Below are 26,713 nucleotides of genomic sequence, written 5' to 3'. Positions count from 1 at the left end.
ACAACAAGCTGCTGATTCAGGAGCCTGTGAAATCAAGCTGGAGGTCAGAACTACACAGCAGCTCAGAATTAAAAAAAAACTTGATGCCTCGTGTCTAAGAAGGTGCTGGAATTTTTCTTTGTCATTAAAAATACAGCTGGCACCTCAAGGGGAAAGCTGAACTAAATTCTGTCCTATCCCCAAGGAATCTATGCCCATTCTAGCAGTGGGTCTCATACTCACAGGAACTATGCACTAGCATTGGCAGTGTTAGAACCATAGCATTAGAAATATTTTTCCTCTTTACACTTCCTGCTATAGATACTTGTCTAATAGTGTTTAAATATAATGCTTCCTCCTGCACTCTGATTATGCCAGTGTGATTAGGAAGAGCTATAAATTAATGTACACAATCAGAACAGAGTTCTTCCTTTCCTTGAGAAACATTTTTTTAGGACCACCTTTTGATGGTCTTTTGATGCTACTTGGGATAAAATCATCCTCCCAAAGCAGAGCTGCTCCTTGCCTCTTTCCCAACAAGTGGACTTTGTAGCCCACTTGCATGATGAAGATAACACACATTCTTTTCCGGAAGATCAGAAACAGGTTTGCTTTATATACAAGAACAACTTATTTACAACAATGAACTGCAAACTATGTACACACAATACAAGAGTCGTTTCCATGCTAGTCACTGTATAAATTACAATAATAAATAGGAGGGCAGCAGGCCCCATTCTTAAGGCACAAAACCTTCTTTCCAAGACTTGCAGGGATCCAGATGCTGCCCTCTGCTTCTGAGAGGATCACAGGAATGGTGTGGACACCCCTGAGGAACAATAGATGGTGGGCAATGATACGGACATACAATTACTGCTGACAGCCTTATAAAAACATTATTTTTCATTTTTCTTTTACAGTACACATCTGAAGATACACAATTTTTTGTAAACAGTCTTTCACTTAGCACGCAGCTCATATATGCATCTTTAAATTGTACTAAAATAACAAAAGCTTTGAATAGGAGGCAGGAGCATTCCAAGAAACTAACTAAACAGTTCTCTACAATGTATCAGGTTGCTAGATGCAGAGGCGCTTTCCTAGAGGTGTGATCTCGCTAGTGAAATGTATACTGACCAAGTTTTCTTCATCTCACAGTACAAATCTCCACTGAACTAAACAGAATAAATATCATAATTTGCCTACTGTGTTGTGAACAGCTGACACATCCTGTTCTTGGCCAAACGTTTATAATCTAAGCCCTGTAAAGAAACTCCAGCAAAAAAGGTAAGACCATGTTATTAATAAAAGCCCTCCCCTCCACCAGGAAGCCCAGACTGGGGCATTCCTGATCAGCTAGTGGGCAAATTCTGCTCTAACCCATACTGCATGCAACTCCAAGAATTGAATGGGGCTGAACAAGGTGACAGGACAGAATCTGCCACCAAGGGGTAAACTTCCACTGCAATGCTGGGTAAAGCAGGCACTGGACTTCTATTACATTATCAGAACCACATGCCCAACTAGCGCTAGTAGAACACTGCTCCTCCCCTCCCAAATCAGTGCCGGAAGAGAGGCAAAAGGTGACCTGGGGCCTTCATGCTAGTAGCATTTTGTTTAATTGAAAGACTAAACCTCTACAAGATACAGCTGAAGGTCTAACATCTTCCAAGTGGATGTTTTGCTTTGTTTTTGGCAAAGTAGCAGTGAAACTTGTCTGTTTTTCCTGAATTGGCAAAGCCATTTTATCTCCTACAAAAAAGTATCACATACGAGAGGGCCAACTCTAAACAGTTAAACTAGAATCTTAGTCTGACTACCTAGTGCATGAAAACATCTTTCAGTGATGTTTGACAGTAGTACTCCCATTTTATGCCCAGGGCCTGAGCTGCAAAAACATTATCGTTAATGGCACTATGATACACTTTATATGTACCTGATGCACCTCCAAGGGCACTCAGCCTTCTCTAATTCTTAAAAGAAGGCAGCAGGTGTGTCTCTATTCCTATGGGGTGATAACTAATGTGATGGAGAGTGATCCTGGTATATGAGTATTCAAAAAATTCACCACTGAAAAGAAATATAGTGGGACACAGTGAGGTGGGAGATAAACTCTGCATTCTTTAACACCTTGACAAAATGAAATTTCCAAAAGCAGATACATTGGTGACCTTCAGTCCTCTGAAGATAAGGTGTAGTTCTAAGGAGTAGGTTTGAACAGGAGGGGACCTGCTAGGATCTCCCTATCAGTCTGATTAGAGGGGGCGGTGGTGTAATATAATATAGAGGAACTGTTCCTAGTGAGGTAAGAATGTAATCCATCTAGGACTAAATAATGCAAGCATACATTGTTCCTGTAAGCATGAGATTTCTTGACTCTTCATCGACAGGAATTGTGGTTCTTCCACAATCTACGCAAAAAGAGATAAATCCCCTTTCTCTTTGCTGCATCTTTCTCCAGAATTATCATACGGTACTTCTCTTTCCCAAGGTGTTCTCCGGTGTGTACATACACATGTATAGGCGGATATCAACAGACACACTCTTGCACATACAGTTATTGACAATCAGAATGAAAAATTGCAGCAATACTCTTCATTATGTCCCACAGCTCCACTTACTTGTGGGTTTTCCTAATGCTCACACAGACTTTGATCAGTATCCAAATGAAAGCAGCTGGGAGAGAACTTGGGGAAAGAAAATGGTCTACAATTCTTACTTGTCCAATATACTAAGGGATCCAATGCAGCATAAGAACTTTGTACTAATAAGAAAAAAAATTACTGTGGAAAGGGAGGTTAGTGCACAGAAAGGAGGGAGAAACTCTGGGAGCAGAGCTGCAAAATTTCCTCTGTCTGCTCCTTTCCTACAATGGTTTATGTCTGATGTTTTGCTATGGAAATCAAGCAAGTATAGCTTTCTCTCTGCTCTCCATAAGCAAACCCTGATGTCCTGTGTTCGAAAGGGACATGTGTAGGTGGACATGAAGTAGAGAGAAAACAAACTGTACACTCAGGGCCCAAATAACTTGGGGGTAATTCTCTTGAATTCAAAGGAGTTGGCACTAGGGAATAAATTGGCCCATAATCTCCCATCACATAAACATCTTGTCGGACTCTGAAGATTCAGTTAGCCATACAGCGCTAAAGCTGTTTTAACAAAAGCCTTATGAGGAACAGAAAAAACAAAAGTTACCCCAAGAAATTAAACTGTATGCCACTGCATATGTGGTCATTTCCTGCCTATGGTCAGGGTCAGCCATGTGCTATTCTTTTAAAAAAATAAATACATACAAGAGATATAATGTAACTAAAAATTCTTCCTATCTTGCGGGTGCTAAATGCCAGCAAGCATCCTCCCCAATGATAATCACATCAGCTTAATTTATGCACTACGGCTAGTCAATAAAGCAGGAATGTGGATGCAGTCCAGGAACTGAGATTCAGAAGTGATTTTCCCATCTTCCCATTGCTCGCATCAGAGGCTAGTAGCCAAATGGGCCCCACTTTTCAACATGATGCTCCTCTGCCTTGCAACACAATCTCACTAGCCCCAGAAGCTTTTACAGGATCCCTCAAAGTTCCCAGGCACATGCTCTCTTAGTAGCAGTTACAGTCCCATGAAGAGTAAGTGACCCTGTTTCTTTTGGCATCCACCAGCACTGGTGTGAGGGAACAAGGCAGCTTGAGAGAGACATGAGGGGGAACAGCAGCACAAAAGGGGGAAAGCCTTAAATAGGGGAAAAGAGGCAAGTTTTAAGAATAGCTTTGTATCCTTCAAGATGGGAAAGTTTTCTGCCCTTGTATATAAATTAAAGACAGATCTAGTGTTAGAGTCCATTCACTTGTGGCCAGGGAAGTGGTACTGAACTGAACAGAAGCTGTTCCTAATCAGCTCCAATCTGGTGCCTGACATGCTGCTCTACTAACACAGTGGGTTGAATTGTTTCTGTTTCCCATTTGGCTAGTTTACACCTCCTGCCCTGAGTGGCTCTTTTTTCTCAGTTTCCTGAAGATGAATTCTGATTGGGTGATTTCATAATTGAATTGCCTGTAATATTTTTACTCTATCATCAAGAGATAAGGGGCTAGCCAGAGAATGTCCTCTGTGACTGGCTGGAATTTTCACCCAACTGCAATGGCTGTTAATTTGGCTGCACCACTGTCATTGGCTGAAGAAGAATGACAGAGACAGGTCCAGGGTAAGACTGCAGATAGGTGCAAAAGGCTGTAACCACATGCATTGTTTTTGCAAGGCATAAGTGACAGAGAGAGAATCACTGGCTATTTACTGGCAAGGGCAGGCTTGCGCTGGCTTTGAGCTTCTCTTCCAGGTCACATGCAATTGAAGAATATATCCAGAAGGGGCCTACAACAGGCCAAATAGACAAGCTTTGCCCCACTTGAGCAATATCAGATACAGCTGCTGTGACATACACAGCGGTGGGAAAGTCTCAAATCTGAAAAGGCTGCCAGACGCTCCTGGACTAAGACTCACCAATACATCTTTTGCCCTGAATAATTCCAATATGATGAAGTCACATTAAAGGTAGCTGTGTTGCAATTGTCCGAAGTCCTGTATTGTCACCAGAACTAAGACTTTCCATATCTAAGGACAGGGTTCTTCAAATGGCTGATGAGTTCTCTTCTGGGAGGCTTTTACCCCCCCGCCAAAGCAGACAAGGTGCCTCTGGTTGGATACAGCTGTACCCCACATGAAAAAACATAGCACCATGACTGGTTGATATGCACTCTGAACAGCTACAGTTTTGCTTATCTGTAGAGACAATTTTGAGTACAACTGTTTCATGAGGGGAGTGCCATACAGAAGTTAGGGGGAATGGTAGACACAGGCTGTGAAAACAGAGACTAAACCTCGCTGACAGGAGTATTCCGGCTCAGTTCCTTGATCCCGTGTAATATCCTCTTCATGTGACCCACTTTGGTCACTCCCAGGTCCTGGAAGAGAAGACAAAAACTCACCTTAGATCACAGAAAAAAAGCCAGACAGCAAATCAACAGTTACAACTAATCAGCCGAGCACAAAAACCAGAAGGAAACCATTTAGAAAGATTACAAACCTTAAAGTCATATGAATGCTTAAGCATCAAAAACCTCACAGAGTGTGACAAAGTAACCAACAATCACGGAGCTAGAACAAAGCAGCCAGCCGCAACTGCAAAGTACATGGTTAGCCAGGGGGACAAACCATGTGCAGAAAGGACTATACATATCCCAGGGAACTAAGTCAGCAGCCAGCCACAAAACACATGGGTAAAGAACACAACCAGAATAACTATGTGAACACGCAGATACCATGCATGCAAATCATAGAAAATAGTTAAAGATCATGCACAGGAGTCATATTATCACTTGTATATCACATTTATCACTGTACACACAAAACATAAGGCCAGTCACATGTAAAATCCTATGGATGTTCATTTATCACAATCATGACTCATGAGTCACAAATACTCTTGTATCACATGTAAGTCACATGGTTAGCCACAGCTCTTTGTAACTTTCTTTCACAGAAAAAGCTTCTCCTAATGATGAAAGGAGTGCTGCGAAGTTTTGCAGAGTGGGTCTGTAGTATTGTTTTCTTTTCTCTAAGGATATGACTATTCAATAAACAGCATAAGTAAAAGGTCTCTGTCCAGCTGTCCCATCTAAGACTATGGTGGTTTCTTTTTAAAAGCCATTGCCTTCAAATACTGCCACATGCTGAAATCCAATTAGCCAAAATAATGACTGATGTTGTAAACAGGTGGGAGTGGGCTGAATATTGAAATCCTTCTGTTCCACCGTGCTAAAAAATCAGAGTCTCGACAGTAATGACTGTAGTTTGCTTGGATGTAGGACTGGACTTCAACTTTAGGAAACTGGGAAAGAGTTGGACTGTTGGCCTATAGCAGTGGTTCTCAATCTATTTACCATTGTGGGCCGCATCCACACAATATATATATTACCTTTATGGTTCTGAAGATGTCACATGGGCCATAGCTGTGCGCTCACTGAGCAGCAAATGGCCTATGCCCCGAGAACCACTGGCCTATAGGCTTATGGTTGACTATTTATGCTAGCTTCCTACTATAAATTATTAATTAGGTGACCTGAGAAGAGAGTAAAATAAGGCTATGATGAACTCATTCATCTAGCCAAAACCACCAGGAACGGATGGTATGCAGCCCAGCTCCAAGCACATTCAGCACAGAAGGCCATGCAGATGCAGCTGGCTAGTCCTGTTGAGCTGATCATGAAAGTACCTTGAGGTCCCTCCGTTCGAGATGCAGGAGCTCAGAGCCCCGGACGTCATGCCGGATGAAGATATCCTTATACTCACAAAGACTGAGATGCTCAAGCCAGGCCGCTACCTCCTCCGTTCCCCAGAGGTGAACTGTCAGAGATGGAAAAGCAGGAGTGCATTGAGTACCCAGAAACCCAGAGAAAAGAAAGAGTGAGAAAGAAGAACACCGACAGTATCCAAAACCAAAGCCAAGGGAGGACTCAAGCAGGACCACAACCCCAAATGAGGGGGAGGAGGAGGAGGAGGAAGAGGACTGACACTAGGATCTACAATCTCAAACAAAGGAAGGAGGTTAGATTAAAATCAGAGTCATTCTCTTAAGAAGAGACTTGATGCAATGAACCCTGGGAATCTGTTTATGTTCATGTCCAGTCACTGTCTTGCTGGGACTGGATGTGCCACTGAAACTTTACCACCATGTCTAATAAGAAACTCAATTTTCCTCCGTTTAAAAAACTAAACAGAGCCATGCAAAATGTTTAGGACAGAATCCAGCCCAGGTTGGTTTTCTATTGTTCTTTTAGACTAAACAGTACATACTAGCACATTACATAGGTCTTTTTACATTCGGGGCTTATCAAGTGCTTTATAGACAAGATGGCAAAATCTCCCTCTGATGCAGAATGGAGGGCTGGCAATGAACACAGGTGGACTTTCAGCTTCCTGACTAGTCTCTAAATAAGAGAAAGAAACAAAGTTCCCACAATCCCAGAGGAGAGAGATGTCATGGAGCAAAGAATGACAGCACCCACAATTCCATGGGAGAGGACAGTACCCATGATCCCACAGAACAAGTAGTACTCCCAAATTTTAGAGGCAGAAAGTCTTCATAGGTAGAATACAAACCAAAAATCAACTAACCCAATTCGAGAGAAAGTGTCCCGATACCACTGTCAATTTGTTGATTTCATTGGCCAGTTTTTATCTTAATGACCAATAGGATTAGAGCTCAGGGTGCACCTGTGGTGATGCAGGATCCCCAGCCAATTAGACATGAGACTTGATTAAACCCTGGGGGCGAATCAATGAGAGAAACATCATTAACCACATCAGGGAGCATCAGCAGTGGGAGGATTGGAGTTATGCGGACTTGGGCCCCACAGTCGTTTTGATTTCTAAAAGCCTAAACCCCTCAAGTTCGCTACCCAAGCCCTCCCAAAATATTCCAGAAAACAGTCCAGGTCTTGGTAGATCTCTTTGGAGGGTGCTGCCAGTTCGTCTTTGGAAATATCTGCTCAGTGCAGGGTGTTATGGTTCAGAGACAGAGCACAGCAAAAAAGCAACTTTGCTATGTGAAAAAGAACCACACTAAACAGAATGTGAGTGTAATGTGTGAGCAAAGGTACGTGAAAGGGAAAACCAAGGAAAGAGAGAGAGATACAAAATGGAGACAAAGACAGAGAAAGGCAGAGTATGTGTGCACAAACGGGAGAGGCAGGGGCACACAGCAAATACACAGACAGTTGGTACCCGGCAGTCCCATGCTGCTACGAGCCTCCTTATTCTTGTTGTTTTTCTCCTTTTTAAACTTGGTCACCAGCCGGAATTTGCCACTGCGATTGCGTTTGGAATAATCTAGCATCTGGTTCTGCGGAAACACACAGGAAAATCATATCAAGAATGAAACTTATGCCTCAAATCCATACAAACTGAACTCACACCAGTAGCATCTTGTTCAGCACAGAGCCCTTGTGGAGAAGAAAGAGATCCCAATCTCATGGTCAGGATGGGGAAAAAATGGAAAGGCTGGTTCCATGTCAACACAGCGACCTCTGGCAGGAAATTACCTAAAATAACTCCACAGAGTTTTCTTCTAAACTGATTCTGTCTCGCATCTGTGATCTAGCCACAGGAAGTCACTGAAGCAAGATGAGCAGAGCTAACCAACAAAGAGAGTACTTAAGGAAACTGTTTTGCTCCTGTGTTTGCGAATTATTACCTCTTCATCACCGGGCTCCATGAGTTGCCATAGCCACGGGATGTCTGCTAGCTTCCTCAGCTGAAGGTCCATGTCTGTCAAGGCTACTAGGAGCTGCTCCTTCTGTGGAGGATCCAACTGCTGCATCAGAGACAGAGACAAAGGCAAGCAGAGCTCAGGACAACAAGGTGGAATGCAGAACATGTTATCTCCTTCAGGATATTTCCCTGCCAGGTAACACCTGGTTAATGACAGAGCTCCTAATTTTTAAAGAAACCACATAACAAGACATCCCTTTCTAGACAATATCAGATTATTAAATTTCATCCCGCTCAGGGAACTAGAGCTCAAAGCTAACTAATCTGATTTTGTCATTTAATATGTAACGTTACCAAATGACAGAGGCAATGGACGGCACAGTTTGTTTATTCATCTTAAATCCACTGGTAAAGTTTGCACTGACTTGTTACAAAGCCAAAGAGTCCAAGGGTCAGCAAGATCTTGTCTGGATGCCATGGCCAATGAGAGAACAGAGGAAGTAATAGACAGAGGGAAACTACCTACAAGCCCTTTCCTCCTGTTAAGTCCTCCTTACCAGTGCCATCTTGCCAGCCAGCAGAAGCTCTGTCTCACTATGCAGGGCTTTAACATTATTCACCATCTCTACAACAAGGCTGCAGTTCAGACCCTGTGGCAACAATAAACATGTGTGAGGGCCAGAAAACACAGCAGTCAAATGGCTAGAGGGAAAAGCATGTCAGAGAAGCAAACATGAACCAAGCATAAAACAGTAACAACGTAGCAGCAAAGCTTAAGAAACAAACTGCCTAAAAGTACCTCGGTTGATTTGGATTTGGCATATACTTTGTCCATAGATTTGGAGCTGGCATTGACTGCATGAGCAAGTTCCTGTTCCATGTCTTGACAGGACTGGGCTATTTCCCGAATGCTGGGGAGAGAAACATGACAATATCAGCTGATTCTCATTCTTTTCTATTCCAAAGACATTCTGGGTGCATAGTCCAACCCTTGCACATCTTACCAGATCAAGGACAACTGAACTGATTGCAATACCTGTACTTGGATGTTCAAAGAGATTTTTAAAAGAATAAACTAATTTATACACTTTGGCACTAAATTGTGCCTGAAAATGAATACATACATGCAATTACATACACAAATACAAGGCTTGTGCACACAACTCCATGTATGCACAGTCTTTTTCACAAAGCACAACTTAGGGCCAGAGTTTAAAATATGGCCCTATACAGTAAGACCACAAATAGGCTGTGATTTTAGCAGCAGCTATGCATATGGTAGTTCACATAAGACTTTTGTGGTGTTCCTCTCTGTGCATTTTCTCCTAAATGCTAGTATCAGTGAACAGGACACCTGTGGAAGGAGTGCAAGAGTGCGTATGTGTGTGAAAGTCCTCTTTCACAAAACTCTGCTGTGGTTCTGGGTTAAAGGTCCCCAGCAAGTCTTGTTAGTTCCCCAAGAAGCAGCTGTTTCATTTTTGATAAATTCACTGGCAATTTCTAGGGCTAGAACAACAGATGAACACAAGTCCCCATGTTCTTTAAAAATATAATCTCAAGCTCAGGCCTGAAAGGAGCAACAAAGAGAGCTGTGCTTGCTTGTGCCAGGTCTGAATTTGGTCCATGGTGACAGAAGAAACTTCATTTTGGAGATTTAAATTTAAAAGCATTTGGGATAGCACAGTGAGCCGATTAAATTACACATTGCTCTAGCTAGTCTCAGCGATACAGATGAGTATGCAGGTGATCAGACAAGACAGACAGCTGTGTAAGAAAAGAGTGTGAGACAACGAGCACCACACTCAGAAGCCAGGAGGGGGCCTCAGGCTTCTCCACATGAGCCCAGAGGAACAAGATGCCATAGAAGAGCTGTGAGTCCTGGGGAAAAAGAAGTGGGTCTCACCTGTGAATCAGAGCTCCTGCTGCTTGACCAAACTGGTTAATCTGGGTAGACTCTTCTTCAGACATGATCTCTGGGTGCAGGGAGAAAGAAGAGGGCCGGGGCAACTCGCACTTCTGTTTGTCCTCCCAGGACTTTAGGGTGCTCTCAAATGCCTAAAAACATGGAAAATGCACTTGCAAATCTCCCAGAGAAAGCATTTCAATGTTTACTCTATAAGCCTCCCCACAGGACTTGTGCATGTCTGTATTAGAGGCAGGGCTGGCAGCACGGCCTATTATGAAGGTTGTTTGACACTCCCCGTTACAAGATCTTCCTGTTTTCAGTTGCTTATAACTTTGACAAATGTTCGGGCTGAAATTTTCCATGCTGGACATTAGTCTCAAGCTCACTACATTTTTGTGTGATGGAAAATTTCAGTTTCAGATGTTCCTGAGAACAAGTTTAGGGAAAAATGCTTTGTTTTGGCCATGTTAAAGAATTGTGGTCACCTTTTCTTGGAGCAGCTCTAGCATCCCCATGCTTTGGAGCAGGGACTTGAAATTTGACAGGGGATGGCCTGTATGTCAGGGATGAACATTTTGCTTTCCCCATGAAAATCCATCTAGATCTGGCCAATTTATAAGCCTTTGAAAAAAATGCAGTTCGCATATGCTCAGTAGATACTTGCTAGAACTTGACAGGTAAAGTCCCTGAAGATTCCATCCAACTTGGGACTGAGCAGGGCTTTCTCTGCAACTTCAGTTCTGGGACCAGGTATTAGAATGAAGAACAGGGAGTGAGCCTCCCACCCACTTACTGGCAAGGCAGCATGGAGAAGGAAGCTGTCTAATGTGGGGACTAGAACCTGACCTCAGGGGGTAGAATGTTGGGGGAAGCTAGGGTGGAGGCTGGGAGAATCAGGGAGGAAAATGGGAAGGGGTTGAGACTGGGAGTGACAAATTAGATGAGGAGCTGTGGAGACAGGGACTGGCTAGGCAAAGAGATGGGGACAAGGAGCTGGGGGTGGGGGAGATATAGATTAGACAAGGAGTCCAGGAGGGAGAGAGAGAGCCAATGAGGCTGGGGAACATGGGCTGGGAGGGCAATTGGAAGCCAGAGAAGAGAGACAGATTAGATGATGAGCTGAGAGGTGTGGGGGTCAGAGATTAGCCTGGCAAGGAGACTGGGGACAAGGAGCAAGGCCTGGATGGTAGGGCACCGGGAATGGTTGGGTCAAGAAACTGGGACTGGGGGGAGAACTGGGATTGGAAGGATGAGACTAGGACAGGATTTACTGGGCAAGGAGACTAAGACTGGGATGAGAAACTTGAGGAATTGAGCCTGGGACTGGCTAAGTGAGGAGAATGAAATTGGGACAAGAAGCCAGAGGTGGGGAAGAGACAGGTTGGTGGGGACGGGGCAGAGGAGATCAAGCTTGGGGGAATGGACAGAAGAGTCAGAGCCCACTAGAGCACACTCCTCTCCAGAGCCTAGAATGGAACCCAAGATTGAGTCTCACCGTTTCTCTATTGTTAACAAATATCTGTGAAACCCACTACCAAAGTATGTCTCTCCATCCCCCTCTAAAGTTGGTTCATATAGAGGATGACAACCTACTACTGCTATCAGTTACTCTGTGAGCTCAAGTGGCAGAGGTCTACATGATGGGATCTGAAGTTTTCAGCCCTGCTGATGACCCATATCGAAGTCAAATGATGTCACAGACTAGAACTGTTTTTTCAGTTTGCTTCTTTAAAAACCCTAGGAAATTACACACAAAACTATGTTAAAAGAACATTAAAAGTCAAACACTCAAAAGTTAGGAAATGCCAGAATTAAGGTTGCTTGTGCAAACTTAATTTGTCCTCCTTTGTGCATATGCATTATGATATAGTCTTTAATTACATGATCACATATTAATTTTCCACAGGACCATTTCTCTGCTTCATTCCGTGGGATGGCTCAGGGTTGTGTAGTAAAATAGACTTTTTTGTAGGACCCCTGCTTCATTTGTGGCAGAAGATGGAAGTTTGTTGCTCCGGTAGGCAAGCTCAGCACCACTCTCCCCTCTCCCTCTACTTAAGGGATTCCCCACAGCCCCTCTTCCCTGTTTGGCAGGGGCTCTGTGTGTCCCTCATGTTCCCCTCCCCCATATCATCCCCCATTCTTTCCACTGTGCCAGGGGCTCTGTGCACCTCCCAATCTCCTCCACCACATGCCTGGGGCTCTGTGCGCCCCCCATTCCACCCCTGCAGGGGTTCTGTGTGCCCCCAATTCCCTCACTTGCCCCTTCCCCCTACCATTGTCCCCCATTATCTTCCCATGCCAGGGACTGTGTACAACCCATTCCCCCTTCCTCCTCAAATGCTAGGGACTCTGTGCACCCCCCAAACCCCTCCACCACATGCCAGGAGCTGTGTACCTTCCTTCTCCTCCTGCCAGGGGCTCTGTGTGCTCCCCCACTCCCTCTTCCACCACATGCCAGGTGCTCTGTGTGCCTTCCCTTATCCCACTGGCTTTGTGTACTCTTTCATTCCTCAGTGCTCCCAACACACCTTTCCCCACGGTGTCAGGGCTCTGTGTGCCCCACGTATCAGGGGATCCTCCATTCTCTCCCACACCAGGGGTTCTGTTTGCTCCCACCATTCCTTCTTCCCCCAGACAAAAGTCCCCTATTCTCCCCACAGGTTAGGGGCTCTTTGTGCCCCCATTCCTCCTCCTTCCCCACCATTCTTAGACCTTTTCTTTTGGTCTGGGATAGAAGACATTCAGGAGATCGACATGTTAACTCTATGGGGAGGATGGGCAGAGCTGAGATGGGGAGTGTTGTTATGCTGGAAGGTGTCAACGGCTGGCATCAATGGGATCTTTGATCTGTTGATCAGAGCTGGCTCAAACTGCTGAGTCTGCTAACCAGATACCAGAAGTTCTATGTGCCCTCATTTCCTCCTTCAAATTTTCCTCCTAATCAATAGGGTTCTGTCCACTGATCCCTAGAACAATCCCTGAAATTTTGGAATTGATTGGATGCGGCATTCAAATGTTATCATGTTACAGACAGATAAATGCTGTTCACTTGAGTGTAGGACCTCGTTTTGCTTGGCCAATAAGACCTGGAGCCACACACTGAACAATGAGAAGAATACAAAATGTTAAATAGCCATTCATTAATTGAGTCTCATCCATCCAGTGCACAAAATGAGGCAGGGGTTCTGCGGAAAAAATAGTATGTGATCATGTAATTAAAGACAGTATCATAATGCATACACACGAGGGGGCCAAATTAAGGACAACCTTAATTCTAGCATTTCCTATTTTCTGAATGCTTGATTTTGCAAACTTACCAATATTCTTTGAAGTGTGCATGTTTATGTGTGTAACAGTATATACTGCATACCTGATATGTACATCTCCCTACAGAGTCTATCAGACTATTGCATCCCTCCTCTGGGGTAGCTACAGTATTACAGGATGTCTCTCTTGTACACGTCCTGTATTGGAGGATTACTCTTACCCTGTCTCTAGTTAGTGTCTGTGCCCTGTTCTTATGAACAATCCAAATATAACCAGGGGGTTGAATCCAGGCTTCTCCATCCACTTGTACAGGCACTCCCTCATCTCCCAGGATTGCTATCTTCACTGTCCGACACTGCAAGAAATGAATGCATTAAATAGGTCCCAAAATAAAAAGTACTAAAAGATAAGAGGTGGTGTATACATTTCCTCTCAACATGTTTCCCTATGTCCCACAGCCTTGTTCTAATTGCTGCTGGTGGGGCTGGACCACCTGATTCACCCACACAATTCTCCCTGTGCAGGGCAAATTCCTTTGTGGCCTGGCCTTTGGTGCATGACGCCTTGGGTTATCTGATGGATTGCTATGCTAGTCAGTATTTGAACTGCCATAATCTACTCAGATCACAGCGAACATGCTCAATATCATCTGAAGCTACTAGACCTGATGCCTGCAGGTCCCCACATCAGGAATAGGGGAATCTAAGCCACAGGCTTTGCATTCTATATCCTACTGGGACTAAATTGATAAGCAAGCAGAAACACATCACAGCCTTCAGCCTTCAAGTGTTCTGGGTAGGGAAGGCATAAGGTTGGACAAGGAGATCACAAGAGCAACAGATACCTGTGCAATCCGGTGATGCTGTAGATTAATCACTCGTGACACTGCCATCTGCATGCTACCAAACACTGCTACCACCTCCAAGATCTTGTCATCAAAGGAGGGAGCTGTAAATGTCTAACCAGACACAAGGGGAGAGAGAATTCAAGTGATATATTTCTCTGTTAGAGAGTTTCCTTCCCTCCCACAGATGGAGGTTTGGGGCTCCATTTTAACTTTTGCTGTTTATTCTCTATATAAGAAGCAATGAGACTGCAACATGGACTCTGAAGTGATCCAGGAAGGAGAAAAAATAGCCTCACTATTCCCAATAGGCTTCCAAAGACAGCTAAGGGATAATTCGTACACACAAACCTCTACACAGCATGGGAGTCATTCTTCTTATGGGACTGGATTATCTCCATTATTTGAGGTCAAAACAAGTTTTAGAGCCTGATGCAAACCTACTGAAATTTATGGAAAACCTATCATTAGCTTAAATTGGCTTTAGATCAGGCCTTCTGAGAGCAGACGAACCATATAGGGGGCATCCCAGAGCTCATCTAATGTGCTTCATGAAAGTCAGGATTGGAATAGGATTTAGCTCCAGTTTGAATCCCTGTGGCTGACAAGATGCTGAAGTTTGACTTTTGGGTAGCCACACATTTCCCAGAGAAATCTCAGCCTAGTGGTGTACTGGGGGTCTCTGGTGCCTGGGGGCCAAGCCTGCATTTGCACCCCCTCCTGCCTCCCGCTCCCCCATGCCCCCGCAGGGGAGGAGGGGTCCCAGCACCACCGCCCAGCTGCCCCAGGGAGGGGGGTCTGTACCTGCAGGGGAGCCGGGGGCGTGAGGCCTGGGGGGAACCCGCAAATGCAGGCTTGGCTCTGCTCCCCCTCCGGCACTTACCTGCCATGCAGTGCCTGCCTCTCCCACTCCAGCCTCACAGCTCAGACGGGGGTGGCCTCACCCCCTGCCACCTGGGGGGGGCCAGGCCGGCTCTTCACAACGCGCGGAGGGGGAGGGGCACGCAGGAGCAGGAGCAGCCACCCCTCAGCCTCCTGCGTCCCCCGCCCATCATGAAGGGCAGTCCCAGTGCCCCACACTTACCTGCCGCTCCAGCCCAGAGTGGCTCAGATAGGGCAGCCTGGCCTGTGGGGGACAGCGCCGGGCTCGCCCCTCACAATGCACAGGGAGTGGGGAGGGGCCGGAGGGGCCGGCGCCCCTGTCCCCTGCGTGTTGTGAAAGGCCGGTTGCCCAGCCTGGCCCCCCACTACAGGCCAGTGCCCGGGTCCCTGCTCCCCCCCTCAGTTCACTGCTGTCTCAGCCAGACACGCTCTTGTTCCAATTGTCAGTCCTCAGGTGCTACTGCTGCACTAAACAGTAAATACTGAAGAAATGTGTTGCGTTTCAATTTGCCACCTTCAAGGAATACTCACATCATCTTCTTTGGTGCCTCCCCAGAAGTTAGTGCCCCCAGCGTAGCTGGGAATGTTGAGTACAGCGATTCCCTGAAGACTGGGCAAAGGGATTGGACGCCCATCACACTGCACAGAACAGAAGATAATGTCACATTTATATCTGTGGTGATGTTAGCAGGCAGCAATTTTAAAGCCTCTCCAGATTACTCAGTCATCACTATCCAGACTGCTGAAGACAGTAGAATATTGTCCAGATATTGTCAAGGGCACATGCACTGGGCTGGCACTGAAGCACATTGACTGCATAAATGGATGAGTTCCCAAGACTACAGACCTTGTCTACACCGGGAAATTACATCAAGTTATAACATCAGGGCTCGGAAACAGCTGGTACTTGCCTATATGCTATACCAGCACCACTCTGAAGTGACTGGCTTGCTCTCCAGAATCTCAGCTTTTATTCAAAAAGAGAAAGCAAGTCTCCAGCTGTTATGGTGGCAAAAATAACAGAGTATTTGATGCAGAGAGGAGTCTACAGACAGCCTGGAATAAAAGCTCTTAAGGTGGTGAAGGGCCACATTCATCTCACTGAGATGTTAACTCACGATGCCTGTTGATGACAGTTTAGATGTAAACATTAACTACTTATTCCGCATGTGCGAAAAAAGAGGGAGAAGCATAATTTCCCATGAGTGATGTTTCATTTTGGTGCCACAAGCAGGTGATGTTTGGGAGATACCGTCCTTTTTCCCCCCAATCAAGCAGGAGCCACGCCCAAGAAATGTAGCAGAGCTCATGGGCACATTGAAGTCCCAAGTGAGGGGGGGCCCAGCTCTGAGCATCTGGTGAAGCCAATGGCATTACAATCACATTTTGAACATCTGCATAATTTGCTGCAAGTGGTGGGTGTCCCATTTTGACAACTCATATGGATGGAGCTAATTTTGTGAGGGGAGCCTAGAAGAGCACCATCAACATTCTTTCCCAATCTGACCCCCACAGAACATGTTTTAACTAATGCAATGTTAGACAGCCTATGTAGATAAGGACAAGTGTGTTTAGAGGAGACACAACGTTAAACACAACAATCCTTAAGTCTGGCTTAACAGTGTGTTAGTCAACATTTTCTAAAACAATGTAATTTCCTATCACTAGCAAGGACTCTATTTGTGGAGAATGGGAATATCTTCCTAATATTAAGAGAGGCTACTTTCTTCAGGCTGAGGGTTGACAGTGCCGCAGAGGGGGAAATCCTAAGGACTGAAAATGGCAGTGTTCCATTAGAATCAACAGGCTGGGTCAGATTCAAGGTGACTGAAGGAGATGCCGGAGGGCTTGTTTTCAGTTGAAAGACTGATAAATGATGCTAAAATAAATGTCCCAAACCAGAAGCCAAAAAGTAAAAAGTGACTGGGCTGGGAGAAGGAGAGATTTAACCATGCAAGAGCATTTTTCTTTCTCACTTCTAGTAAGACTTTTTGCTCCAAGTTCTTGTACGTTCTGTGTAGCAGCTCCTTGGTCCCAAGCACTCCATACCACATCATATTTTTAGTACGACTTCTAAGAGTGGAAAACAAAGAAACAAGAGATACAACAGTCAGCATAAGGCACTGTCATCTACCTTTAAATTATGAGAAAAGATGATTTCAATGATACCTCCCAACTCCCTAAAAACAAGAGTCCTCCTCTTACAGAAGAAACAAGCACTGGAAATTCCCTCCCTTTGTATTCTGAAAAGAGGCTGCCTTTGAAAAAAAAAATGAAACAGAAATATTTGCAGATGCTCCCAAGGCGGAGATGCAACCAGTCATACACATCACTGAGCAAAGAGTGTTGCTGAATGTTTGCTCAGGACAGAGAAAACTCATTAACCCCAGGCTGATCGGAGGACCCTGTCTCTGTACAGGCATCCTGAAGACTGTAGAACTATATAACTGATTTATAGGGCAGGGTGCAGGCTCAGAGTGGGGTTCCATGGCATTTGAAGTTGGGGCACAATTCTTTCATAGCTAAAAGGCAGCCATATGAGAAACGTTGCTAGTGAAGTCACAAAGTAAGTACCTGAACCACTGTATCCATATCAGAGCTAGCTACCTGGAGCTCCCATGTTATCTACAACATCTTGAATTATGAAGTAAAATCTCCCTCTTGCCACTATTCTTTCTTGAATAGGAACTACAGAATCAAGGTGAAGCTACCTCTGGCAGTTTCATATGACCAGCTTCAAGGTGCCATAGTAGATGATAAACTGTAATCACTTCTGATGCAGTCACCATAGACCATGAAGACCCAAGATCTGCCTCCCAAAGAACTGACCTACCTGCACTTTTCTGGGTGCTCATCACGTTTGTTGTTGAAGTCCAGAGAGATCTTTGCATCCAATCCGATTCCAAAATAATTATTCATGACACATTTCTCTGTGTAACGCTCTCTGTCAAGTTAAAGAAAAAACATTTTTTAAAGTGACCTATATCTAATACGTCCCTCTCAGCCATCCCACATCTCCTCACACATAGATGGTTGAAAGAGAAAGAGGCCAGCAGGATCTTCTGTACTCTACTGAGAGTTGACTAGGAAACTTCATAAAGAGCCATCTGGATACACTGTGTGGGAGTCCAAGGTCCTGTGGATTCTGCCATTTTCTGACCTTGAAATCTGCGGTTGAATCCACTGCCATGCCAGAGAACTGTGCTCAATAGTCTAACATTTCATTTAAAAAATGTTACATTTCTAGCCCTTATGGTTATGAAGAAAACCTCACAAGTGTGAATAAAGTATAACTGACAAGGTGATATCTGCCCGACTCAACAGAGAGCCTGAAACAATAACTCAGTGAACTCAACTGCTCATCTCAAGGAAGTGAAACCTAATGATGACGATTTAAATGTCAATACTTAGCTATTTTACTGCTAGATATTTGAGCAGAAACATCCAGCAAATGGGTTTATCTCACAGTTCCAACTCTTTTCCCACTCCCTGTCTGGACACCAAAAGCCCCAAACATCTCTTTAGCCGCGGCCAAACCATCCAGTTTCTCCCCTGTACAGCTTAGTCAGACAAAGCCATCACAACAACCTGCAGCACACAAACTGAAATTTAGAGGCACAGACAAATGAAGGTGATTTATTATGTGGACAAACAACACATGGGGGGTTGCATGCTGATTGTATTTGTCACTTTCACAGCTCAGTCAGTTAAGAATGAAGTTAAGTGAAGCTGCTGCACAATTCACAGATTGCTGCAAAATCCAAAGGGCCTTATTGGAGATTTCAGGTCTAGCTCGCTGAACAGCTCACTGGACCTTGCCCACATCACACTAATTGGGAGAGAGACACACTCTCTCACATCTCCAGGTCCTGGGGAGGAGATTGGCCTTGGTTAGATTCTCTCACAAGAAGACCTGTATCTTCTGCATTGACTCCTTGTGCTCATACACCTAGATAACTGACTTCCCACACTGGCATCTGGCATGGGAGGGTTGATTTACACATCTCTTATCCTGGGGCTGCCTACATCCCCAAGTAACTCTCAAAATCAACCCTCTTCCCTCACCATAATTTACTGATGCTAAGGATCATCTAGAACTATTCGTTCCTGTCCAGTTCCTCTGCATACTCACAGGTTTTCTGGTTCAGAGTTAAATGGATCTGCATTGATCAACAATCGGCTGATGACCGAACTCCCAGGCAGAGAACCAGACATACCAGCACGAATATCTGGAGGAGGAAATATAGAGGGAATAGTATGTACAGAATCTCATGGAGTTTATTAAATATGTAGACCAAGGCATGTTAACAATGGGCAAAGAACAACTATTGATTCCCAGAGCCAAGAGGACAAGGATATGAGACATTTACCCTCATCTGCACTGAACAATGGAAAAACAATAAAATCAGACATATTACAAGTACCAGTCTCAGGGCTCAGCCCTAAACAGCACTGGGTCCATACACAGGTGTTAATTCTTCTACTCGATATAAAAACATTACAATGCACCAGAAAAGGGCTGTCATCATTTGTTGCTCTTTCTGGAAAAAGCAGATTCCACACACTCACCCTTTATGTTGGGGAATCTATCTTTTGTTTTTCATTTCTTTTTTTTAAGGAGAAAGGCAAAGTAAAAAGCCCACTTGTCTCCGTTTGTACAGCACTCAGCAACAAAGAGGTCTCCAGAACATTCTCCTGCCCTCTAACAGGACAGTCAGCAATCAGGCTGTAAAGGAGGTGGAAAGGTAGTGTAGAAGTGTCTCTGCTGGTTTGGGTGTGGTAGGATATGTGCATGGGGAAGAGGGTACTGAAGTGAGTTTACTGCATGTAGTTTTTCCTGCTGCTGTGGGCAAGAAGTGCAGCATCTCTGCTTGACTAAGCTGAGGGGACAGAAGTGGGGTTCAAGGCTGCACATCACTCTGTTCAGGAGCTGCTGCACTTTGCTCCCCACATTATCAGCTAGCAACCAAGAAGTGCCAGGTTTTGTCAGGGAAAAAGTGACCCCAACTGTTTCTGGACAAGAACAAAGCAATTACACAAGTCAGGATTTGTGGTGTAAAAGTTATCAGTGAGTGACCTGCTAAGAACACCAAGTGATGAAACAGCTACAGTGTATCTGAGAAGAGAACGAGAGACTGAAAGTACTGCCAGGGACTTTAGCCATGACTTGGAATGCCCACCTTTACTCTTGGCCCTCCCTTGAACTCAGACTCTAGCACTGTACTGAGAATTTTACAGTGATGTACCATTTTATCAGCCTACTATTAAACTTAGGTAGAGGCTGTGAACTTTGTGTAATAATCAGCACCTAAATTCTGTCTCTGCACTGCATCCATAAAATCTGTCTCAGTCTCAGCTGGGGGCAATTATAATCTTTTCCCAACATCTTCATTGTTCAAGCCTGTTGGGAAGTTATCTGAGAACAGATTTCTCTCTAACTTGGCTCTGGCAATGGTTTATCTGTGTGAACAGATATCAGACAAACATTTCATGCCCTCAGCTGGAGAGTTGAGGCTATACTGCTGTCACCCCAGCTCAGCTAGCTGCCTGAATGAGAAGGGGTTGGTGATATACTCACTCGGATAGAGGATCTTTGTGTTGAGCATTGGCAGATTGTCACGGTTTCCTGTCTGGGGAGGAAGAGATGCAGAGCTGCCCAGTGACAAATTTCCTTTGTTTATTAGCCTTTCACAAGGAGGTTTGGACACTACAAAATACAACACAAAACATTGCAATTGACAAACGTTGTGTATTACTCAAACAAGCACACACCAGCGTTAAGGATCAGGGGACAGAAAGCAAGTTACACTTCACTCAACATCAACACATTCCAGACAATACAAAGCACAGTTACAAGGAGAGACAGAATCAGAGTCATGAAGAGACGAAAAGGTTTGGCCCAAGTGCAACGGACAGACACGTAAACACCTGATACCAGTGCTGAGGTACAGAAATACCTGGAACTAATACTAGGAATGGAGATGAGAGAGGTCTGGCTTCAACTGCAGAAGAAAATAGATGATGTGTATTTGCCTATAGACCCAGGTCAGTTCTGAATTTTTTTGTAGTGAACAGGGCTTTCTTTCAATTTTCTCATTTAACAGTGATTACAAACTGATTGCTTGCTCTATTATCTGTGCAGGAAGGCAGGGTCCAACAAAAAAATGTCAGAGGGGGAGTGGAGTGGAAGACACCTTAGAACCCCACAAACTGGGAGCACTGAGAAGACTGGCTGTTGCTTCAGTGTTGGAGGCCCAGTACAATTTGAATTGCTTGACCACTGTCCTACAGGCCTAGCATAGCTTCAGTTGCTTGTTTGGCTATTCTGACCCCTGTAGCATGACATCTTCCAGTTGGCAGAGACTGAATAACCTTATAGATGTCTCCATTTCTGCATAGCACAGCACATAATAAGACAAAATACAGATACTGTATGCTTGCAGCTGCACATAGATAACGGAGATGGGAACAAGTTATCCTTGAATGTCTGGGGGTACACCATTTTATTGCCAAGGAGCATATTTTTACTCCGCCACTCCTATCACCAGATGTTGTTTTGACGACCCCAATTATCATGGTGAGAATGAAATATAGTTAAGGGTGGAAACACAATGTAAGCAATTAGCATATATGATAATGAGAGAGATAATTAGATGAAGGTTATTTATGGAAGAGCATAAGAAGTCACCACTTAGACAAAAGGGGCGCTCCATCAACACCAGACTCTGTGGGAGGTGCTGCTGGCTGGACCAGAGGATCCACTGACTCCCTGGCGGGGCCCCTGAAGAAAGCCGTTCCTGTATACAGCCTTCTGAGTAACTGCTTAGCTCTCCAAGCTTAGTGAGTATGATATATTGTAGTTGCTTTTAGGCTTTGTATTTAACTAGTATATTTATAGAAAACCTTGCACATTAAACCTTATTGATCTGCAAATCGGGCGTACCGTGTCTCACTGGTATCCACACTGATCACAAAGTGTCCAGTATCAACATTCACCATATGGCTAATAAAGCTCCTGGATCCTACAAACTACACACTGAGATCATGACCAAACTCTCAGAGATCTGAGAGGAGGACTCCTCTTTTAGCAGATAGGGGACTGTATGGCAAAGGGATTTCAGCATGGAGAAGTTGAGAAGTCTGATGCGAGATTACAGAACTATCACCAACTTCACGTTGGAGGAAAAGAGATTCTAAGAAGGGACAGGCACAAAAATATTGTGAAGCTCCTATGGAGAAGGAAATCCTAGTGCTTGTACAAATGCAGTAACCTGGGCTGCCCAACAGACAGCAGTACCTTTCTGATGACTCCTCCCTTTGGGAACTCCATAGTTGCCACCGTGCGATGACTGCAGGGAGATTTTATCCTCGTTCCTCAGCTCCTTCCCCTCCTCAGAGGTAGAAAGCCCTAGGATGAAGCTCTCCTGCTCCTGTGTCTGGGCATTCTGCTCATCAACAGCTGGACAGAGAGAGAGAAATCAGACGTGTCTTACAGCTCTGTCTTGAGAGCACACAGGGAAGGAGGCAGGCTGACAAACAGCACATCAATAAAATATAACACTGCCCCAAAATTAGATTCCCACACTGGAATTCATCCAAAGAGCTACCCCAAGGTCTTGAATGAGGCAATCTACAGAACACCTTACTTAAAAAAACCCACGTTAGTATTCATGAAAGATACCAAATATGAGCCTGATCCAGCTCCCATTGATGTCAATGACAAATCTCTCTCTGACTTAAATGACAGTAGGATGAGGGCTCTGAAGGTGCTGAATTCATCTATCAGTGAATGGCAGGGACAATGCAGACATTCCCACACTGTTTAACATGACTCAGCTCTGACCTGGAGGACTCAGCTGTTGGGGTAAAGGTACTTTAGTCTCCAAGCCTACTCATTTCTTGGCCTTTCTGCTGAGACCACCACCAGGAGAGCTGGGATGGGCTGAGAAAAAATCTGTCCGACTTTAATGCTTGCCATAACTGTATTTATGCTTCCTAAGGACATATTTCTCATTTGAGCTATCCTACATGTAAATGATTTGCATGAGGTGTTCCCTGGAATTGTTAGCCAAACAGAAAGACACTAACTCATATGCATGTCAGATATTTGTTTGGTCAGCCAAACAACAAAAATGACAATGAAATAGGCTATTTGAAGTGGGCACCAACACTGGTATCATCTGGAGAAAAGAGAGGGTTAGGGCACAAACCAATAAAAAGAAAGGAAGGAAGGAATTTGATGTGTGTGTTTGGAAACGAAACAGCACAGAGGACTTAGTCAAATATGTTAACAAAAGGTAATGTAACTAGTTTGTTCAAGGGATGGTTGGAGAAATCAAAACTTCCTCTGGGTGGAACTAACAGGCTCCTTCTTTGAAAAAGACAGCCTTTCAGTATCAGTTTTTGTTGTTTCTTGGACAAAGGACAGAGATCACACACACCACCACAAAGTTGTAAATCCATGTAATATTTCAATGATCTGTAACTTCAGGCTTAGTGCTAAGTCTAAGGATGCTTTCCATTGTCCTCACATAGGTGTGCACAGACTTTAAATCTCTTTAACTTTTATGCTTTTCTCTCCCTTCTGTAATATACCAATAAAGACTTTCTTTTCAGTTCAACTGGGGTTTGAGACTAAAATCTGTGGGATTTTTTGCTTGACACTTTTGAAGGGAATGGAACTTTGAGCTGAAGGGACACAAGGGAAGGGGAATGGGTCACAGGCCCGGTACCTGTAGTGTTCCTCTGGAGTTGGGCTACCAAGGGCCAGTGAGCACAGAGTGAGTCTAACGAGTATGAAACAGTCAGTCCAGGTGCCAATTAAAAGTCAACCATGATGCTAGGTTTTGGATCTAATCTATCTAAAGTATTTCTAAAGCACCTCAAATGAGGGTATTTATACCTTGTAAATGGGTTGTGGAGAACAGAAGGCCAATCAATTTGCCATTCTACTCTTTGGTTTAATTGTTGCCTTCTACCTTGGAGTGTGCTGTATGATAAAGCCAGGCTGAACAACTGTAATGGTCTTACTGGGTTTTGGGAAACTGAAGGCCCCGCCCCCAACCTAAGGGGAGGAGCTACTGAGCCCTGGACTCAAACAAATACAGGGGACAACAAAAGAGAGAACTGGAACAGGTATAAGGGTCAAAGGATCAAAAGCAGGGAACCTGAAGGGAACTTGCAAAGAACCTCAGATAGCACCCACTGCTCCTCAAAGGTGTCTAGGGAGGCAGTGGATGTGGCCCAGAGGAACTCTGCCTGGATGCATGAGCAAAGAGTGGAATGGAAATAAGCTCCACAGTTGCAGAGCATCCCTTCGGCCAACATCTTCTCCCTAGTGTTACAGGTGGCTACTCTGGCCATCACCAGGAGGAGGTTGACGAGGAAGTCTTGTGACTTCATGGGGCCATGGATAGGGTATGCGTAATTAGAAGATGCAGGGAAAAGTGCAGCCAGAACCATAAAAGAAGGGTCAGGAGGAGCCAGGAAAGGGGCTGCAACTTGGCATGCTCAAGATAAGATCACACTGCAAAAAGGACAGGGGATGGGGTTGAATTGTGCCTGGTACACTCCCATGCTCACAGCTCCATGAAGGAGCCACCAACTAACAACTCCGGCAGGCTGTAGGACCAAGGTGGAATACAGACTGGCCCACCAGGGTTTCTCACCCTCAAGAGATGGCAAAAGGTCCCATCACTTAGCATCAGGGCAGGAATTGAGGATGAGGATCTGAAAAGTGTGGCGCACGAGCATGTACAGATGTGTCCATGACATTGAAGGCAGGTATATTAGCCCTAGACTGATAAAGGCCCTTTTCCCCTACAAGCTGAAAAGAAGTCACCTCAGGTCAACTAGGGACCTAGGAACACCTGGGTCGAATTAAGGGCTGCCTGAAACCTTTAAAAACCCTTCTCCTGATGGGAGGGAGGAGCCACAAGTTGGTACATGGCTAGTGGCAGCAGGAAGAAAGGCTTCTCTACGGTGAGAGACTGCTCTCCTTCCTATGGGGGGAAACAATCAAACTGACTCCTTATTTAGGAGAAGGACTGCCCTGAGGCCTACCTTGAAAATATTGATAAATAAACCCAGAGTGGGAAGACAAACATTGTCCAGAGTGGGGCTGATTTACCACAGACGCTGTCACCACCAGAGGGGAAGGGCTAAGCCTGGCAAGATGGAAGAGGTGCCTTGCCACAGCTGCTAGCTTTGGTTCTGTTCTGGTTCTTTAGGGAATGCTTTACTGAAGAAGTGAATCTTACAGTGTGATATGAAGATGGAGAGGATAGGACTCTTACTATATGCCTTTGATGTAGGCACTTCAACAGGCACCAGACTGAGGATAGCACTTTGATTAACATCAGCCACTAAACAGTCATTAGATGGCAATGATTTTCTAATTTATGGCCTAGTGGTGGAAGGTCTATCCCATAGAAACCTTTCTTTGTATGGAGAAAAATGCATATGTGTTTACTAGATTTTATATAGATCAGGAATGTTGCTGTTAAATCATGAATCCTGCTCCTCCCTGGAATAAAGGCAATGAACGTTTCCCAAAAGCAGACAATGAACTGCAAGCATGATTCTCCACCACATACCTTTTTCTGCATGCTCTATAATCTGACGAATGGCTTTTTTCAGGCTGTTGGCTCTCAACATTAGCTGCTCTCGAGGCCGGAATATCTGGGGACGGGCAGTGCATGATGATCCCATAGAGTGGTCGCTAGAAGAATCACAAGCACTGCCAGATCCATCACCATCTTCTGTCTCCTCGGCAATGGTGGGAGGTGGGTTTGGCAGAGATGAAGAGGCTTGAGATTCATCATTTAATGTCTTCAAAAGGGAGTCCAGCTTCTCCTTCAGGACACAGCACTGCAGGTTAAACAGAAAGTTTGTGCAGTACTGTACCAGTGGATCTGGGCAGCCTATTGGATTGCTGCTGTACTGGGTTAACTGACGGGTGCCAACTGGTTCTCTCTGACAGCAGAACGGCTCGCTCCATTCCTTTCTACATTTGAAGTGCTCTTTCCCCAACATACCTTCCTGGCCATGACCTCCGACTCCTCCGAGCTTTCCGTCGCTTTCTCGTAGGCCTTCCCTACTCGAGCCACAAAATCCTTCACTGTCTCACAAAGCACCCTAAGCAAAGAAGGCAGGCAAGACAGTCATTCAGAGGTTTTCCCACCATTCTCAGGGTGACTTTCCCCCTTGTTCCTCTGCATTGGGCTCTGCTGGATGTACTCACTTTGCCGAGGAGATGACCACAGAGTGTTGGTCAGAAGTCAAGATTTTGGACAAATGAGCAGCCACAGAGTCTTCATAGAAGAGAATCTTCTGCACCTGATGACAGCCAGAAACAAGCTGTTAGATTACAGTTCCCATGGTGCACCTAGCTCCATGGCCAGGGTTACCTTATAGTACATTATACTTGGGTTTCCCATAGTGCACCCTAAGGTGCAGAGTCATGATTTCTATTCACTCTATCTTCTTTGGGTTTACTTTCAGAACTCTATGGTACAGACCACAGTCAGTCATTCCAGACCAGTGTCTGATCAGGAAACTAATTCTGA

General features: G+C 44.8%; 1 protein-coding gene across 6 annotated transcripts in view; it reads right to left on the bottom strand.

The window, feature by feature from the left end:
• Positions 1–575: 575 nt before the first annotated feature.
• The window catches only part of DGKD (diacylglycerol kinase delta), an 81,285-nt gene continuing 55,147 nt past the window's right edge, over positions 576–26,713 (bottom strand). For 4 of the 6 annotated variants that reach the window (XM_067538814.1, XM_067538817.1, XM_067538818.1 and 1 more), the window contains 18 exons: positions 26,389–26,483; positions 26,183–26,282; positions 25,742–26,015; positions 22,444–22,605; positions 20,725–20,853; positions 19,279–19,375; positions 17,980–18,090; positions 17,123–17,219; positions 15,678–15,785; positions 14,265–14,378; positions 13,641–13,775; positions 10,148–10,299; positions 9,044–9,155; positions 8,802–8,894; positions 8,228–8,347; positions 7,759–7,876; positions 6,248–6,378; positions 576–4,937 (listed from right to left, as the gene is read on the bottom strand). In XM_067538814.1, the coding sequence (XP_067394915.1) occupies positions 4,848–4,937; positions 6,248–6,378; positions 7,759–7,876; positions 8,228–8,347; positions 8,802–8,894; positions 9,044–9,155; positions 10,148–10,299; positions 13,641–13,775; positions 14,265–14,378; positions 15,678–15,785; positions 17,123–17,219; positions 17,980–18,090; positions 19,279–19,375; positions 20,725–20,853; positions 22,444–22,605; positions 25,742–26,015; positions 26,183–26,282; positions 26,389–26,483 (2,238 nt within the window). In that variant the 3' untranslated portion in view covers positions 576–4,847. Of the gene's footprint in view, positions 4,938–6,247; positions 6,379–7,149; positions 7,877–8,227; positions 8,348–8,801; positions 8,895–9,043; positions 9,156–10,147; positions 10,300–13,640; positions 13,776–14,264; positions 14,379–15,677; positions 15,786–17,122; positions 17,220–17,979; positions 18,091–19,278; positions 19,376–20,724; positions 20,854–22,443; positions 22,606–25,741; positions 26,016–26,182; positions 26,283–26,388; positions 26,484–26,713 lie in introns of those variants that run through there. The other 2 variants (XM_067538816.1, XR_010918146.1) reach the window with 2 other exon arrangements.

Source organism: Emydura macquarii, unplaced genomic scaffold, assembly GCF_026122565.2.
Source record: "Emydura macquarii macquarii isolate MOO-44397 ecotype Brisbane River unplaced genomic scaffold, CSIRO-AGI_Emac_v2 contig_499, whole genome shotgun sequence".
Lineage (NCBI taxonomy): Eukaryota > Metazoa > Chordata > Testudines > Chelidae > Emydura > Emydura macquarii.
Note: the sequence above shows the minus strand (reverse complement) of the source record. Positions and strands in the feature narration are given on the sequence as shown.